Below are 19,236 nucleotides of genomic sequence, written 5' to 3'. Positions count from 1 at the left end.
AAGTTGTTCTGGTTTTACAAGTAACACCATGCCTCAGGATTAATCAGGTTAATTTACTTAATACTGAACAATTGCAAAGTTGTACTGAGAGGAAAGGGTATTAGCAACTATTATCTTGTAAAATATGGTAAAAACTTCCATACTCCACAAAAATCCTTGCAACAGATCTCACTCATTGCTTCTGATGATGCATATTTACTGCAAACATTACAACATTGTTTACTAGTTTCATAAAATTCCAGTCATTAAAAAAGTTGGCTAACTCTGGCAGTAACTGTGTTTAGATATCTTATCCTGACAGGCATCAGCAGCCACATCTCTCTCTCCCAAATATTAGTAACTGTATACAACAACTTTGCCACTGAAGTTTCTAAAGATTAAAGTGAAATCTAACTTTTAAATTGGGTTACAAAGAGATTCTCTTTTGTTCAAATATCAAATACACAAATATTTAACATGCAATGGCTTATGTTACATCACTAATAACATCTGGTATGAATCTTGTGTGAATATAAATTGCTTAATTGTCCCTTTATAAAATTCGTGCTCCTTTATTCAAAACAAGAAAACAGTGCAACTTACCTTAGATACTTTCTCATTCGAAAATAGTATCAAGACAAGAAAGAAGGAAAGACACATGCAGATGCAGGCAGTGAAAATGAACTGATTAAAAGAAGTGGTCCGAAAGCACTAAGCAGAATTCACATGCTCCCATCCCCAGGCGCCTACTGCATTTGTTACCAATTACTAGCGAGGGACCTGTTGCATGCTGCTTCCAAAATCCATTCTGTCATTTTATAGAGGCATGGAACATGAAAATCTCACTCCAAAATCTGCAGAGACTGTTTACAAGAAATCATTTTAAAAGGATGCAGTATGCAAAATACAATAAACATGTGCCAGAAGTGATCATTATTCTTGAAGTCTTCTGGAATGCATGGGTAGCCAGTTAATTTAATATGTATTGTTCTCAAGTTCTGGCTATTCCACTCTTTTTACAACAGTCAAAAGTGAAAAGAAACAGCAATATACTTGGATCCTACAAACAAAAGTTAAGCATGCACAGATTAACCAGAAGCGAACAGGGAAAAGGGCACAGAACACAAGTCAAACCACCAAGAGACGTGGAAAGTGAAATGCCATTTTTTCTTAAACAGATCAATTTTCTAGTCTATCCTCTTTAAGACATCACACTAGACATACCTCAGTGAGTATGCAAAAGCCTTACAAGAAGATAACTTGTCTATATTAACCGTCTCCATTTCAATTCTCTTTCATCAATGTATTTATAACATTCAATTTGTTTAAGCAGCAACACAAGATGAGGAAGCATTTGAAGAAGTGGGTTGTACCCACGAAAGCTCATGGTACCATCAACATGTTTTATTAGTCTTTAAGGTGCTGCTAGACTATTAGTTGTTTTTCAAGTTTTTCCAGTTACAAACTAACTCAGCTACCCCTCTGAAGCTTTTGGACAAGATGAGAGATTTGCCCTGTTTGATTTAATGCATCTAGATTTCTGTTTGGCACAGTCACTTAAAACTTGGCCAGATGCTCCAAACTAACACTGCTCCCTTCCTAATAGTTCTGCTTCCCTGCAAAGAATGCAGTTCCATTTCAGTCTGCATCTCCAATTTGGGTTTGTCCTGGCCTCCCTCTTTCCAAATACATTTTAATTGTTATGTTTTGCATCTTAAATAATTCATGGTTGCATGTTTATAAGTATAGCAATGTTCAGGATCTTCAGGATGCATTTAAGATTTATGAAAAAGCAGGTGGGTATCATAACATCCAGAAAAAATGGAATAGAGATGTTCATTACCAAATGGTGGTGGCCTTGCAAGATTTTAAAAGCCTAACTAGTCATCTAGCTTACAAGGTGATGGAAATCCATGCTTTCCTTTTATTTAGTCTTAAATTGATGCAGTCAGAGATGCAGCAACTATCATGCACACCAAGAATTTCTCAACGTAGATCTCAGCAGTGAGATTAACTAATTAATATATGATCTGCCCATAGATACCATTGCTGAATTGAGATATTGACTTCCCTTATGACAAAATACCCTTTCACCCCCAACAGACACATGCGCACACCTTCCCATCAGAGGCTTAGAATGACACTGTGGAAGAGACTCCCATGAACTCAACTCTAAGAAATACATAACTTTTCCCAAAGACTTTTTTAAAGCTGCTATTAATAAAAAGCGGGGGGGGGGGGGGGGGAAAGAGAACCTAACAAATGAAAAAGAGCATGTTTTACTGTGGAAGTCTCTCAGCAGTTTTTCCCATGTGTCAGTTCTTACAAGAAATGATGCCAAAAATGTCAACATTCTGTTTTTATCTCATCAACAAAATGAATAATTTACAAAAAAAATAAATTGATCAAGAAAGCCTTAGTTACAGATGTTATCTATTGAACAACAAAATTAAATGCATCCTTTCCTCCACTTAGTCTGGGTCAAAAACACATTCCTTCACTGGCAGCAAAGAGTTCTGAAGAACTGCAACTACTTACATAAGAAACATATGGGAATGTTACATTAAAATGATCAGTGATTATTAAAAAGTGCAGAAGACTGCAAGAAACACACCTGTTCACAAGACACCCTAGCAACTGCATGTTGAAAGACAGAACAGAGAACAAACAAAATCAGTAACCCGAGACTTAGAATACTTAAGCTACTCTAGAATTCAACAAAAAGGTTTTCACAGGAGAGACCATGTTAGTGCAGCCACCATCTCAAACAGGGCAGAGAGAAGAAAAACTCTTTGAAAACAAAGGGTACAACAAAACCACAAGCATTACCTGAGTCTGCGTTTCCTTGATCGTGAGACAGAACGGGAACGGGAACGGGATTTGGAAAAGGATCGAGATCGTGATCTTGATCCAGATCTTGAACGAGATGAGCGGGATCCAGATTTTGATTTGTTAGTTTTCGACATCTTTGAAAGCCCCTTTCAGTTGCACCTGTTGATACTGGGAAGGGGGAAGGGAGAAAAAAATAAACTTGTGAGCGAATAGTTCTGACAGCTTGGTACGCCTCTCTCTCTCTCTCTGGCAGTTTTCTTAGTGCCAGACTTGTAAAGTTGGTGCTGAATCACAAAAACTTAATTCCTCAGTTCAAATTTTTAAAAAGAAAAAAAAAAGCAATTTAGCAGAGAAACGGGAAGCAGAAGGAAGCCTCTAATTTTTCAAGTATCCTTTTGTTCCAGATAAACAAGTTATTTAAACTCACCCATGTCATTACCAATATAGATGGTGCCTGTTTTAGCTCAGGTTTTCTTCTGCTTTACATTTTCAAAAGGAAAACCTGAGTAAAATGGCATCAATAAAATAGTCATCTTCCAAGATACCCCACATGAGGATCTATTAAACCAAGGGTTCTCAAACATCATGGCATTGTGACCCCTTTCTGACAACAAAAATTACTACATGACCTCAGAAGAGGGCCAAAACCTGGGTCTACGTGAGCCCTACTACCTGGGCAAGGCCAAAAACCTAGGGTTTTGCCCTAGCAAGCCTAACTCCAGCCTTGGCAACACACATTAGGGTCCCAACCCACAGTATAAGAACTGCTGTATTAAGCTATGGAGTGAGATTCTAGACATCTTACAAGCCCCACTGCTCTAAGTGCTACAATCTGTAAAATATTTTATTTTGAGTTTAGTGTGCGGTATAGACGCACCATAACTGTGTATGTAACCACTGAACATTTTAGCGATTACATGGCTAATACATAAGAATGGCCATACTGGGTCAGACCAAAGGTCCATCTAGCCCAGTATCCTGTCTGCCAACAGTGGCCAGTGCCAGGTGCCCCAGAGGGGGTGGACTGAAGACAATGATCAAGCAATTTATCTCCTGCCATCCTTCTCCAGCCTTTGACAAACAGAGGCCAGGGCACCATTCCTTATCCCCTGGCTAATAGCCTTTTATGGACCTAACCTTCATGAATATATCTAGCTCTTTTTTAAACTGTTATAGTCCTAGCCTTCACAGCCTCCTCTGGCAAGGAATTCCACAGGCTGACTGTGCGATGTGCGAAGAACTTTCTTTTATTAGTTTTAGACCTGCTACCCATTAATTTCATTTGGTGTCCTCTAGTTCTTATATTATGGGAACAAGTAAATAACTTTTCTTTATTCACCCTCTCTCCACACCACTCATTATTTTATATACCTCTATCATATCCGCCCTCAGTCTCCTCTTTTCTAAACTGAAAAGTTCCAGTCTCTTTAGCCTCTCTCCTCAGATGGGACCCATTCCAAACCCTTAATCATTTTAGTTGCTCTTTTTCTGAACCTTTTCCAATGCCAAAATATCTTTTTTGAGGTGAGGAGACCACATCTGTACACAGTACTCAAGATGTGGGCATGCTATAGTTTTATATAAGGGCAGTAAGATATTTGTCTTCTTTTCTACCCCTTTTTTAATAATTCCTAGCACCCTATTTGCTTTTTTGACTGCCACTGCGTGGACGTTTTCAGAGAACTATACACGATAACTCCAAGATCTCTTTCCTGATTAGCTGTAGCTAAATTAGCCCACATCATATTGTATGTATAGTTTGGGTTATTTTTTCCAATAAGCATTACTTTACACTTATCACATTATCCATACATGTGGGGTGGCAGTCAGTTCCTGGCGCACACTGGCTGCCATCCTGCACTGCTGCCTCTATTTTAGAGGCAGCAGTATGGCAAAGGCAGCCGGCTTGCTGGGAGTCAACTTTAAAGCTGGCTCCCGCATCCCAGGGAACTGGCTGCTGTCTCACACTGCTGCCTCTGATACAGAGGCAGCAGCCGGCTCCCTGGGAGCTGGCATGCCCCGGCTTCTCCCCAAAAGCCACATGTAGCAGTGTGCTTAAGCTTTTCAGTTACCCATTCAAACAGCTACATTCTTACATCCCTAAGGAAAGGAAGAAAGTACTATTCCTCCAATCCTCAGGGCAAACTCTCCTATTCTTTGTTCTGCTCTATTCACTACAAGATAGCACTCACTGGAGCGAAACAAGGGTTAAATGCTAAATATCTGAATTTCTAAGTATTCTACATTAGTTCTTGGCATCAAGCAGTTAAGTTTTACCTCCAACAGGTAGAGCAAAATTGAGAACAAGTAATTCCAGTTTTAGAGAAAAAGCTTGATATGTAATTCATCAAGCCATAAATGTCACTGAATCACAGAACACCAAAATTATTTAGCATGTAATATGACATTAATTCTCAACTGGTGAGTTGGAAACCCCATAAAGGAGGAGAACTTTAATGGGATTTAGATTGGAAATAGGTACCAAAATGGATATGTAATGGAACTTCTCCTGAGAAGTGAGCAGAGATTTTTGGATCAGCTTTAGCAGACTCCCGCCTCTTCAGTTTTCCTTAATTCCCCCCCCCCCATTTGTCCTCCCCCAGACCCTACTTTAGAATGTTGATATATTAAGATGTCTTAGCACTTAGGGCCTAAGAAAAACAGTCAAGAAAGAACCAGTTAGGTCTCTGGGGAAATACTGGAAAATATTTGCATTCATAGGATAGATGACAACCATTTTCTTCAGAATATCTTGTTTGCCATTATCAGGAAATTCACTATATCAGGAATCACAGTGTTTCCCTCAAAAACTGAGACTAAAACATTAAGATTTGATACAGATGGCTGCAAAGAAAAGGTGTGTAGACAGACTGCCCATGCAATTTCCTTATTAAAAATGTGAAATTAGCTTTTTATTTGCACCAAAGTGAGTACAATGGCAAAATATATGCATTCAATATACATTCCATATGCTAGCGCTCATTCTTCACTTGAAGTGTGTGTGTGTTTGGCATTTCTGAATGTTTTGGAAAATGTCTCGGAAATCAAATTCAGAATAAGACTATAGAAGAATTAAACATTAAAATAATATAAAAATCTCTATATACCTACATGCCTATCTAGATTACAAGCACTTTCCAGATTAAGGTGTTTTTACGTACATCTTTTCCACAGATATAGTTAGCTGGAAGTACCATTTTTACCAAACAGAAAAATAAGCCGTCTTTCATTACCCTGCATTTTGGGTGACTCACAATACTGTCAGATAGCCAGAAGCCTAAAGCATATGTGGACCTATCTGAGGTAGCAAGGCAAGACTCCTATAGGACACCTAATTCTTACAAGAAACTGCAAAGCCCTATACAGCAAAACAGAGGCAGCTGAGGCTGTCACTAGTGTTTGAAGGAAACATGGCCTTAATTTAAATCAACATTAGAAAGGTGATTTGCTGTTAAATTTACCCCTTATTTTAGACCGTAATCTATTATATTCACTTCTTCAAAATGCCACAGGCAGGTCAATTTGCTACACCGGTTAGTGTGAATTGTGGGGGGGTTTTGGCAATCAGGTTCTATTCAGTTCCCAAAATCCTCTACAATTAAGCCTGCAATGCTTCCATTAAAAGTGACCTGCCTACCAAAAAAACAAAAAAGATTTACTCTCTTTTCTTCTTTAATGTACGTAATCTGAAGCTTGTTAGATTATTATATAATAGATAGTCTGATTTTTTTTTAAACATTAGTAATTCAGGTCTTGCCTGCTAGAGCACTAGAGAAATGACAACCATCACAGGAGAAGCAAGAGAAGGGATTACTACTTGTAAACTCAGCCTTTTTAACTTTCACATCTAAAGAACGCTGGGAGAAAGTATGTCCGAAGATTCACCATAACTGCCTAAATTGAGAGAGCTAAAAACAGATTTGAGAATCACAGGAAATCTTGCAGCAAAATAATCAGTACCTGAGTTTAAAGTCTCTGAACTACCAACTTTTCAATATATGCTCCCTACAATTAATTATAATTCTTAATAGGAATGAAGATTTAATGAGATGCTTTCACTTTATTCCAACTAAATTAACACCTATTCTGTATTTTAAAAATAAGCATTTCCTCGCCTTACTGAACCACAGTACTGTGAAATTCAGACTAGAAGATATGAATGCATTATTCAAGTCCTTGGTAGACATTGTAGATTACTTGACATTTGGCTCTAGAACAAGAAAGCCTGCTTCAAAAGTACTTTATAACGATAACTCTTGATTTTTGAAGGTCATCACCAGTTGCACATGCTTGGGTGATTTCAGAGACTTATTTTGAATCCAATTACTAAGCAAGCCCAGGAGCACAGCATGAATGTTCTACCATTCATTCCTTCTCATTTTACATCTCAAATAATATTATTAACTTGGCCTAAATGGCAACCTTTTTGTCAACCTGGCCAAAGTAAAGCCATTGTTGTAGATTCCCACTTGGCACAAATTAAGCAGAATAAGGCATACATCATTTATTGAAACAGCAGTGCATCAGAGAGGGGAGGGAACTGGGGGACAGGCAGCTCCGGGGCTCATGGGCTCGCATGTGTGGAGAGCCTGTTTAAAAGCCTGCCACCCCACCCTGCGCTGATTCCTTTTAGAGAGGCAGCAGTGCGAGGAGGCAAGTGGCTCCATGGGTGCTGATACATGCAGGAAGTCAGCTTGAAATCTGGCTTCCCACATGTACCGGCTCGTACCTGCCCCCCTTATCCTCTGCACTGCTGCCCTTTCTATCAGAGGCAGCCATGTGGAGGAGGGATGGGGGGCAGGCAGCTCTATGGTGTCTGGTGCTCAGGGGATCCCCACTGGCACTGGCTCCCACTCCCCCGTCTCAGACACAGGGGAGGAGGAGGAGCATGTAAGGCTTATTGGTTAATCGTGTAGTCACATGTTGATATCCCTAGTTTAGATCATACATGAAAAATATTTTAAGAGCATGAAAAGGGCAGAAAAACCAACAAGACAAGGAGCACTCATGTAGTCTAATGGTTAGAACAGAGATTACAAGTGTGATATACAGTCCATGAATTCAATAGAAAGACTCCCACTTACTCCAGTGCACCTCTGTCAGAGGTGAGAAACCTGCTGTCCATTAGGCTACGTCTAGACTGCAAGCCTCTTTTGAAAAAGCAGCTTGCTTTTTTCTAAAGTACTTGTTGCAGTGTAGATGCTCTTTTGACTCCCAGGCAGTCTGCTCTCTTTCGAAAAAGCAAAGTTTGCATGACATAGCGCCTTTTTTTGAAAGAGCACTTTCGAAAAAAGGCGTTATTCCTCGTGAAATGAGGAGTACCGCCATCGAAAGGAAATCCATGTTCTTTCGATTTAATTGGAAAAACGCGGCTGTAGTCTAGATGCAGGTGAAGTTTTTTTTTTAAAAAAAGGGCTACTTTTTTCGAAAAAACCCTGCAGTCTAGACACAGCCTTAGGGTTCTGTGTGCAGCCCATGAGACGCTTTATTTACTGTTGCCCAAAGAATGGGTTGCCAAATTCTGCTGGTTTTCATCTGCATAATTTTTTTCCCTACTGGTATTAAGTGACACACACAAAGTGAAGGCAACCAAGTGAGGTGTGTGCTAATTGCACACAAAGTTGAGAGCAGCATGCTCCCTCTGCATCCAGTCAAAGTACTGTTATGGATCAATTAGCACACCCCACAAATTCTAGGTATGCAAGAAGAGTTAGCAAAATTACCCTATTGTGGGAGATCATCTCGATTATGACAATCTTACAGCCCACTGAGATAGAAGGCACTCATTGACCTAAATCAACCTCTAAATCCAGATATCTTGCCTTCTAATGCTATCTTAGATTCTTTTTGTGACTACCTGATCTGTTCTAATTTCTTCTGCTGAAGGGGGTTTACATAATTGATTGGATTGTTATAAATATTAGTGCCAAATTCTGTCTTCTGATATCAGCAACTGAGACCCTCTGGTTCCAATGGGAAAGGTATGTGCATATTTCAGGGTGGGGAAAAAAAGGCTCAATGTTATTGCTGACTTGCAAAACCTCTCTGACAGCGGCAGTTGTCTCCATAATTTCAATAGCAAAACCTCTCTGACAGCGGCAGTTGTCTCCATAATTTCAATATAAAAATAATATAATCACTTGGAATTTCTTTAAAAGTGTTGCCAGTTAAATTTTAAGATCCTCTTTCTAAAATTTGTGCTGGCCCGTAGATATTCAAGGTAGCTCTCAGGGCTGGATGGTATAATTTGCTTACTTCATTTATGGTAAAAATATATGGAAATAATGGTAGCAAAATCTGATCTTGTCAGAGAAAAAGCTCCGTACTATGCGCCATTAATTACTTTGGCTATAAAACATCAGAGCACAAGATGCCAATCCTTAATTACACTAACAGATAAACACATTACTTAAAATATGTGCATGCACTCATCTACAAATCTATTTAGCTGCCACCATTAAGTTATATATGTATTTACATTGTGTGTGAAAAATTTCTTGTCCCTCCAGTTATATTAAAACAAACATTTTTAAGATTATTAAACTGCAGAACATCTTCTCCAGACCGTATTTTCTATCTATGGTACATGCTGGCTTAGAGAGTAAACAGTAATTGTCCATAATTTAAAATATCAATTTATAATAAAGATAACCAAGATGGAAAAGTGAACAACATTAACTAGGAAAATAAAAATAAAACTGACCTAGTTAAATATTCCGTTTCAAAGTACTCAATGCCCTATCAACCATACACAAAACCTAACTTTAAACTCTCTCAAACTGGGGACATGGAAATCTGTGGTTTGGAAGAAATCAGAAAAAATTAAATCACTACACAACTTTGGATCACATTGACTCAGTAAGATTATAGCTGCTATTCTAAAACATTTCCTAAAAAATTCAATCATACACCTGCCTCAAAGTTCACCAAACAGACATCTGAATTGGAAGTTGTCACAGAGTGTGGAGGAGTCTCAAGGCCCTGCACCTCCAGCCGCAGTCAGAGGTGAGAGACAGCCCGCAAGTAGAACAGAAGGTTTACCGGCTGACAGGGATACAGTGTAGCACAGACTTCTTATTAACACAGTAACCAGAAGCAGCCAGTACAATCCCACTTTGGGAGAGGGGAGCCCTAGGCCCCCTTCCCTGCATTCTCAGCCAACTGAGAGGACTCTCACACTCAGCAGCCAGTCCCAGCCATGCAGGCAGCTCCGCCTCCTCCTTTGTCTAGCTTCAAAAGGTGTCACCTATTGAATCTTCCACCTAGGCTCAGGTTACAACAGCCTGAGCTATTGTTCTGTGCTTGCTAAAATGGGGCAGCCACCCCTCAGTAAGAGCCACACCCAACATTTCCATCCCCAGCTGGGCACCAGTGCAGTGCCCAGGGAAACTGAAGGAAAAAATATGTAGCACTTTAAAGACTAACAAGATAGTTTATTAGGTGATGAGTTTTCATGAGACAGACTGAGGCACACATACGGGTTTACAACAGAACAGTACAAGACAGTAGGAATCACATACAACATAAAGCAAACAGAGCAAACACAATCCCCACTACATCACAGAAGCTTCAGGGGATAGCCGAGTTAGTCTGTTACAGAGAGAGAGAGGAAAAAAAAAAAGGTCTGGTAGCACTTTATAGACTAATAAAACATGTAGATGATATCATGAGCTTTCATGAGCACACAGAAGTACATTCATCAATGCATAAGGAGTCGATCTTAATGTTACACTGCTCTACTGTAACAAAGATCTTGCCAGTGATATTGCCAGTGCTCACTCAGTTTTTAATTATGGGTTTTCAATGCTGAAAGCCATGTAAGTAGTTTTATAAATCCTTATTCCTTGGTGTTTTATAAATCCTTATTCCATCCACATTTATTTTCAGTAATTTTCTCCATAATCATTTGAACTAGCGATGTTTGAGTATGGGTGATTTATACACATATCCTTGGAATGAGACACTGTAAAAGTAGACTATTGCTGCATGGGACTTAAATAAGGTCCTTAAAACAAAAGTATTTACTGAACAGTACTTGGTTTCGGTTTAAAATATAACCAACAGTGCACTGATGTACAATCCAAGGGCTCTTTCTGACATGGTGTTTACGCAGAAAATATTAAAATGAACAGTAGTGAGGAAAAAATAAATCAGAGATTCTTACTCCTGAAAAGCCTCTTATGTGTCTTATAGCAGATGTGAGTGTGTGAGAGAGTGAGAGACTACAAAAATATCCAAATAATTAAGTCTGCTTTGCATCTGTCACCAGCGGGCAGTTAAATATTCATCAGAGCTGCTGCAACAAAATTTCACAATTCGCAGAAATGACTTGTGTCATTGAGCCTACTTTTGCTTTGAAAATTCACAATACAAAAACAAAGCCCAGATGAAAGAACCTGTTAGGTTCCTTGAAAAATCTGCTGCTCTTAGAAAATGGAAGAAAGATTAATAGCAGCTTTGGGATGTCCTTGGGTTATTTTTTGCCCTAGGGTGGCAAAGGACAATACTAGGACTTCATAGAACATGCAGATCAATGTTGTTATGCCACTTTATATTCTTGGAAGGATTAACAAATTATGATCTTTTTCTTTATATTTTACACTATAATGGCTCTTAGGTTTGCAAATCAGAGAACAAGCATGGAGAATTTTTTTTCAAATCGATTATTAAATTGGGTGTTTGCAAAACCAATACTTAGAGTTCAGTGTTAATTATTTTAATTGTTACACAGGGAGAAGAATGTGAACTTCAATTGAGATTACTGCAGCTGGTAATATGAGAGATACAGCTATATCTGTTTTTAATGTGAGATATCACAAGTTGTCCTTGTAGTACAAGAAACTCAACTACCATCTCAATCTCTAAAACAGTGAGAAAAGATGATAAAACACACAACAGTGCATTTAAAACTTTTGTGCACAGTGAACTGATTTATAATCTGGGCTCCACGATCACACACTTGAAATGTGTGGACTACAGTATTTCTTCTGGGCAGTGGGAAATAGGCAAATACAAATGTAAAGCTAAGTGTCATGTCAAATGAATATGGAAAACTGGTCAAGTTAACAAATTTCGGTAACCTTTTTGTAGATCTGATTAAAATAGTAGAACTTGCTGTATGAGAACAGCATAAATAAAAGCCTGTTCTTTCTTCACTTAGTTTATATAAGCTAAATGCTTTTATTTTTAATCAGCAGAGTTGCTTGTGTCCATTTTAAATGCATTCCAATGGACTGACCTGAAACATTTTCATTTCCAGTTGCTCTCTCAGCCCTGGTCTACACAAAATAAGCTAAGTATCCACACTACCAAGCCTGTAATTTCAAAATAATGGGCGGTTATTTTGAAATAACTCCTGCTTTCCGCGAGGAACAACACTTATTTTGAAATAGTTACTTCAAAATAGCGGTACTGTGGACACTGCTCTTTTGAAATAACTACTCCCCAGAGTCATTCAAAATAATTACTCCCAGTGCTTCCTCGGGCTCTAAGTGGAAGTAAAACACCCACATTAAGGGAGCCTGCCTCAGATTAAATTCAAGGCTTCCCTGTAGTGAGGACTCGCTATTTTAAAAGTTATTTCGGGAGTTATTTTGAAATAAGTTATTTTAAAATAATTTCCTAGTGTAGACGTACCCTTAAGAGTCTAAAGTATGTGGGGGATACTCCATCAACCACTGACACCAACATATCTCTCAGAAACAGCATTATAACAGACACACAATCAGCACTACACAACAATGGCAGATTAAGTTACCAAGAAGGTGTTTTTTTTTATTCCATTTCTTCCATTTTTTGATTTAAAAAATGACACATGCTCTGCTTCTCTCACCCCCAGAAAAAACCCTGGCGATGGCAAATCTATTGACAATAGATAAAATATTCCATACTGTAAAGCATATGGAAATAAGTATGTTTCTGCTCTGGATGCTGAAAAATACAGCAGTAATAGATCATAGACAAGAAGCATTATCAGTATAGTAGGAAAGCCTCAACTAATAGTCACATTTCTAGGAGAGAACACTTCTCAAAGGACATTTTTAGATAAAAATTAAAAAAAAAATATTTATAAAATAATTGCCCTTGAGACACTGGTAGCTTTTCAAATGTGGCAAACTGTGGACCAAAGATTAAAGGGACAAACTGAAAACAGTGGAAATGAAGGATGGAAGTCAAATATAAGAATGGAAAGAATGAAACAGTCAGAGGGCTTAAAAAGATATGAGGCCACAAAAGATGGTCTAAGTTGCACCTTACAGAGCCCATTGAACAATTAAGTCTTCAATGGTTTAATCATAATAAAACGAACAAGAAGCTATGGTCTGATCTCCACTAAAGAGTTAGGCTGACTCACCCAGTCACTCACACGTGAAAAATACACACTGGAGAGGCTTACCAACCTAACTCCTGATGAAGACAGCAATAGGCCGACAAAAGAATTTTCCCCTCAACCTAGCCACAACCGCTTGGGGTAGAGTATCTATGCTAAGGGGAAAAGCCATCCCATTGATGTAGGCAGTGCCTACACTGAAGAAGCTGCTGTAGCATTTTGGAGAACTCACGGCTTATCTGCGCTTGAAGAGGTTAAACTACTTATGGGTCATTTTTTCCAACCTCAGAACTGTTTTCCATGAACTTACAAGGCAGTATTTCAAGAACTACAATTAAATGAATAAATAAATTATAAAATTATAAAATAAATTATAAAATTATAATTATAAAATATTTTATACTAGCAGAAACATTTAAAAGAAATTGTTAAAGAGGATTAACACCATGAGTATGCAAGGTCTAATCACAACAGTCAATACTGTAGTAATTTCAGAAAGTCTCAAGTAATATATTAGGCCACTTCTAGAGTAAATTAAACGCAGCTAAAACTGATCAGAGCACAAATGAAAATGGCTGATGCCCTATCAAAAGTGCAAGCATACTGCACTATGCATTAAAGCAGGGCTACTCAACAAGCAGACTGCGGTGCAGTTTGGGGCTCAACATACGGCCTGCAGGTGGGATTCTTTGAACATGGCCTCCACTGAGAACACCCTCCACAACGAAGAGTCAATATAATGGTCTTCTGTTGATATGTGTTTTAGTAGTTACATTCCTGGAATGCCATTGCTCAGCACTTTTAATGTCATATGGATGGAAATAGGGTAAATATTACATTTTATTAATATCAGCAGAACTGATTTAAATGGGGCCTGCATGTTGTGTAGTCTTGCCTTAATCTTTGTATTCATGCCTGTCAGTGTGAAAGAAGCTATTTGCACATATGTGGCCCTCAGCATGTGCTGTATCATTGTGGCCCCCAGGGCTTCCAAAGTTGAATACCCCTGCATTAAAGCAAGGGTTCTCAACCTTTTTCTGAGTCCCCCCGGCCTACTGCATGCTATTAAAAACTGCAAAGCCCACCTGTGCCCCAAGAACTGTCTTGGATGGAATACTCAATGCATCCAATTTCTGCATTTTAAATATCAATCATATCTGTCCAGCAACACTATCATTACATTTGTAAACAAAAACACACTCTAGGTGTACCAACTACTAAAATTCATAATCAACTCATCATATTTGTTACACTATTTTTAAAAACTGCTACATGAATAATGTCCTAGCCATGAAAGATGTATTGCCTTTACAAAAGTGGAAGTCATGCAACAGCTTTAACTGTGATCTGACAGGTAAAGCTGGATCCTCTGATGAAAACTCCATCCTCCAGATGTATCTTCTGAGGCAAAGATTCCTGAACATTTCCAACGCAAGTGCAGTAAACTAACATGCATGAAGGTAGAAAGCAGGAAGAGATTAATTTCAATTTGATATGTGAGGGCTCTATAGAAAAGTTAATTTAAAAAAAAGGAAGGGTCAATACTCCCTCTATTTGTGAAATTCTCTTGGGTATGTCTACACTTGTAACCTCTTTCGAGAGAGGGATGCAAATGAAGACATTCAAAATAACAAATAAAGTCAGGATTTAAATACCCTGAGCTTCATTTGCCCATTTGCGTTATGGCGCTATTTCAAAATAACAGACAGTGTTAAGACGCGGTTATTTTGAGAGAAAACCCTTCTCTCGAAATAACCGTGTCTTAACAGCGTCTGTTATTTCAAAATAGCGCCATAATGTGAATATGCAAATGAAGCATGGGATATTTAAATCCCGGGTTCATTTGCAATTTTGAATGTCTTCATTTGCAGGGCTTGCCGAACCGCGGCAAGCCCCGCTAGCCAACCGCACTGTCCGGCGATCTGCGCATGCACAGATCACCTGCAACCTGGAATAGCCAGGTTCGATCTACTCGCCCCGAGCGAGTAGATTGCATTATTTGTCGATCTCTGTTCATTTGCATCCTTCTCTCGAAAGAGGCTGCAAGTGTATACATTACCTTTAAGGTTTCAGATGCTGGAATGGAACAGGAGAACAGTAATTTCTGGAATCCCCTTTCCTGGATTATACTATCTACAATAGACATCCTTACAGTGGAGGGCTCACTTCAAAGCAATGGCTAAAATGCACTCCAATATCAACTCTGGCATACATGCACATTGTTTCCAATAGGGTTAAATCATATTATAGTCCATCTTGATTCAATAAACAAAGCTTAAAGTAGTGTGTAAAAAAAAAGTTGACAATTACTCCAAGACTCTACTTAGAATGGTCTTTGAAGAGTAAGAATAATACTCTGCACTTCCTAACCCTCTACACCTTCAATGCTACTTTAATAAGGACTTGAACCGATTTTCTCCCTCCCATCCACTAAATACATTTTAAATTCTAATATCTACAAATAAAGGTGGTCAATAAGCAGACTGAGAATTAGATCTGGAGCACCAGATTTTCAACAGATCTCAACATCTTTTTATTTCATTATCATTTTTAAACATTATTTGATCTGGATTCTGAACCTTGACCAAGAAATTTGGACCTTGACAAAAATAACTTACTACTCTGATCTACAGCATGCTAGATTATCACATGAGGGAGCCAGCCTTAATGAAGTCATGATAACAAAGAACCTAGTTTTTACCCAACACAAAACCAGGTTTTAGAGGCTCTGAAAACACTACATCCTCACACCACTACTGACTGACTTGGAGAAAACACTACCCTTCCCGCATACCAGAAATAGGTGTAGAAACACAATCATTTAATATAGAAAGATGCTACACTTTCAACTGTTGGGAAATTTTAAAATATATGCATCTCTCTCATGCATAAGATCATAAAGTGGCCTCAGATCTTAAAAGATCAGGATCTTAAAAGAGGTGAATATTGTTTGTTTCATCAAACTAGATATTTTTAGAAGATTTTTTGGTTGCAGTCACTATAATCTACTTTGGTCTACAACATTTACTAGTTAAGTCAGGCTTTTGTTTGACTTAAGTGCCAAAAATTCTTCTCCCTCTAAAGCTGTTTTGGTTGTTTCTTTGAGGGTCATTGTAACTGCAAGCCATCAAAATGGAAAGCAGAACTCATTCCTAGCAAGTGAGCTGGCTCCTAGATACAGCTCTTTTAAAACAGCCTCTGTCTGACCTCAAAGGGTTAAAATAGAAAAGAAGGGTGGACTCCACTCATCTCCCCACTCACTGCATTTGTAAGACTGAAACAGCTCAACCCAGAGTTGAGAGTTCTATCCTGAAGGAGTTAATGATTTACTGATATTGCCTCTGAACTTTATTGTTCAAAAACGCATAAGAATACAGGTCGCCCTCCCTCTCTGTTCCTTGTAGAAACTTGAAATAAATTCTCAGATGCTTGACGGACGCAATGATTAGAAAGAATTTATTACAGTGATACAAAACTCCCGAAGACCACTAGTTCTAATGGAAAGAGCCAACTGTAGAAGATACGGATTAACTATGAAAGTGGCCATAACTCCACACTTACCTTACTGTTTGGACATCCAAACTGGATATGGGGGAATCCACATAAAGGAAACATACGCAAAATGCCTGACACTGTTGATAGAGAGCGGCAGCTCTGGAAACAGGCAGAAAATGAAAACGTGTCTGGCCCTGTGAGCGGAGAAGGCAGGCTCACATTATACAGAGAGCTATGGAGTCGCATTTCCTTCCTGCTTTCAGTCCTGATGACACTTCAACCTCCACCCCCTTCCACAATTAAAGGGCCAGGATTGTTTTCCTCTATTGCAAAGCAGGTCTCACCTGGCAGCAGAAAAAAGCTGTGGTGATCCTGCCTGATCTGTTGCAGAGAACAAGGCCAGACAGAGCATGACTTAGCTTTGCACTTGGAACTGTTTTTATACAGGAGGGGATGAGTTTTACAGCCAATTTTCCACCAAAGCTACTGGTCCTGTCTGGAAACCAGACTGCAACCTTTGTGGTAACACTCTGAAGTGTTAAAAGAATCTTCCCAAATAATGGTTTAGTCTGATTAGGGAGGATTTGATTTAAATCATAATTTAAATCACTAGTCAGGAAGACTTGATTTAATCATGGTTTTCTACACAAACGTGCATTCTTGTTGGTTATAACCTTAACACATATTCTTCACAAGATGTAGATAGAGGTAGGTTTCATTTTTAGAAGGTAAGTACTATACAGTACGTTTTTCAACAGTGATTTATTTTGAAAACTTTTCAAATTAGTTTTACAGCTATCTCAGGAAATGGAATGATTGTTTATTTCATTTACCAAAGGTAACTGAAGCAGATATTTATGAAGTCATTGGGAGATGAGCTATCTCCAATTCAACAGGTCAATCAATATTTGGAGGATTTTCTTGCCAGGGTGTATTAGGAGATCATCACTAGACAGACATTCACATTATTTTATTTAACTAAAACAACATTATGTATTCTGGTTTTTTCCTTCAACAGTAAACACAATATTTTAACAAAACAAGCAAGTGATTTTTTTAAATTTAGTGAAACAGTCAAGGTTTTTTTTTAAATCAGATTTGTTTTTGTTAAAATTGTTTAAAGTTAAATGAAATATTTTTTAAAAATTACATTGACTCAGCCAGATCAACATGAAAAATATAGAATATTGGCTTCTGCAGCTAACTAAGTTGTCTTCACCTTCATTTTCCAAATCTGGAAAAGAAAAACAAGCTTTCCTGCTTTTTCAGGTCCCAAATGATTTCTCAGTTTGGAATGAATTTGTTGAAAGAAAGAAAATATTTTTATGCTCGCTGAAGAAGCTACTGCAGTTTCTGAATCCAAGTGCTTAAGTCACTTCCACCAGTTCACTGGTGTGACTTTCTTTAATCATCAGCAAACATTTCTTCAGTGGTTCACCTTCAGTTCTGAAGTTTATTATAGTTGGCATTGTGGAGGGAAGAATGCTGGATGCCCATTATGTCAGATCCAATTCTTCAGCAGTTAAGGTTTGACCGTGGTACCGAGTTTTGAGAATATTTGCAAGAAAATGAGCTGGAGGATAGTGCTTGTCCCATTTTTTTTAAATACTTGTAATTTAACTCTGTCATTGCATATTTCTTTAAGATTTCACTTAGTACCTCTCAAATTTCAACTAAATCAGCAATAAAAAGCTATTTCCCTGCATTTTGTTCACGGCTACAAGAACAGACTTCAGGATACTCGGCGTGTGTTCAATGTTTCTCTTAAGCATGATGAGAATTTTGGCTGACAGCGCCATCTATTTTTTCACAATTTTGTTCACAAATTCTCATCAGATTAGGCCCGTTCTTGATATAGTGCTCAAAACAGTATACTACTGAGTTCCTTTGCATGACTTGTGGGAGAGTCTGGGATGGCTAAACACCAGTGGTTAAGGAGTTCAGCCATGGTCGGCATTACTCTTGAACATGTTTTTTCCCTTTGTTTCTATAGTGTAACGCCTCTGCCTCCCCTGCCCCCGTGGAAACGGTGCTGGGGGGACGGATCTCTTTTAAGCCAGCTCCTGCAAGCACTCGCTCCTGCCCCCCCACCACTTGCAGGGGAAGAGGCGGAGCGACTAATCGAGTCACTACACAACTATCCAATAAGCTTATGCTTATCAGATTGTTGACTAGTTGCTTATATTCCTAGCTCAAACATGAGAATTCAAGAACAATTCAGACAGAACACAGGCAGTACTTAAGATGTATGAAATAAAGTTTACCAGTCTGAAGATCCCACATCTTTAATGCAACTTCTGAAAAGGAATATTTTGCATGTTGTTGTTCCATTCGGGCAATAAGGCCTTGCATAACTTTGTTGCATTGTTTGCATTTTGAATGCATGCCTGTCTTTCCCACAGGTAGAGGAACTTCATTAAAATATTCCTAAATTGGGTATGTTTCACAGCCTGCAGTCATAATAGGTTTTCCCTTCTAGTGAGAGAATGGTATGGTAGACCTCAAATCACTGAAGGCTACACTCAGAAAGACCTCAAGACTCCTGGAATATGCTGCTCAAACAAGTTTCACTTTTGTTTCTACTGCTGTCCCTTCCTTCT

The 19,236-nt window shown here is 38.5% G+C and overlaps 1 protein-coding gene across 9 annotated transcripts in view; it reads right to left on the bottom strand.

Annotated features, from left to right (window-relative positions):
* THRAP3 (thyroid hormone receptor associated protein 3) overlaps positions 1-19,236 on the bottom strand; it is an 87,757-nt gene that overhangs the window by 22,916 nt on the left and 45,605 nt on the right. For 7 of the 9 annotated variants that reach the window (XM_075908869.1, XM_075908867.1, XM_075908872.1 and 4 more), the window contains one exon: positions 2,809-2,979. In XM_075908869.1, the coding sequence (XP_075764984.1) occupies positions 2,809-2,945 (137 nt within the window). In that variant the 5' untranslated portion in view covers positions 2,946-2,979. Of the gene's footprint in view, positions 1-582; positions 1,184-2,808; positions 2,980-16,702; positions 17,270-19,236 lie in introns of those variants that run through there. The other 2 variants (XM_075908874.1, XM_075908875.1) reach the window with 2 other exon arrangements.

This window comes from Pelodiscus sinensis, chromosome 25, assembly GCF_049634645.1.
Source record: "Pelodiscus sinensis isolate JC-2024 chromosome 25, ASM4963464v1, whole genome shotgun sequence".
Lineage (NCBI taxonomy): Eukaryota > Metazoa > Chordata > Testudines > Trionychidae > Pelodiscus > Pelodiscus sinensis.
The sequence above is the reverse complement of the archived record's forward strand: the minus strand, read 5'-3'. Positions and strand labels throughout refer to the sequence as shown.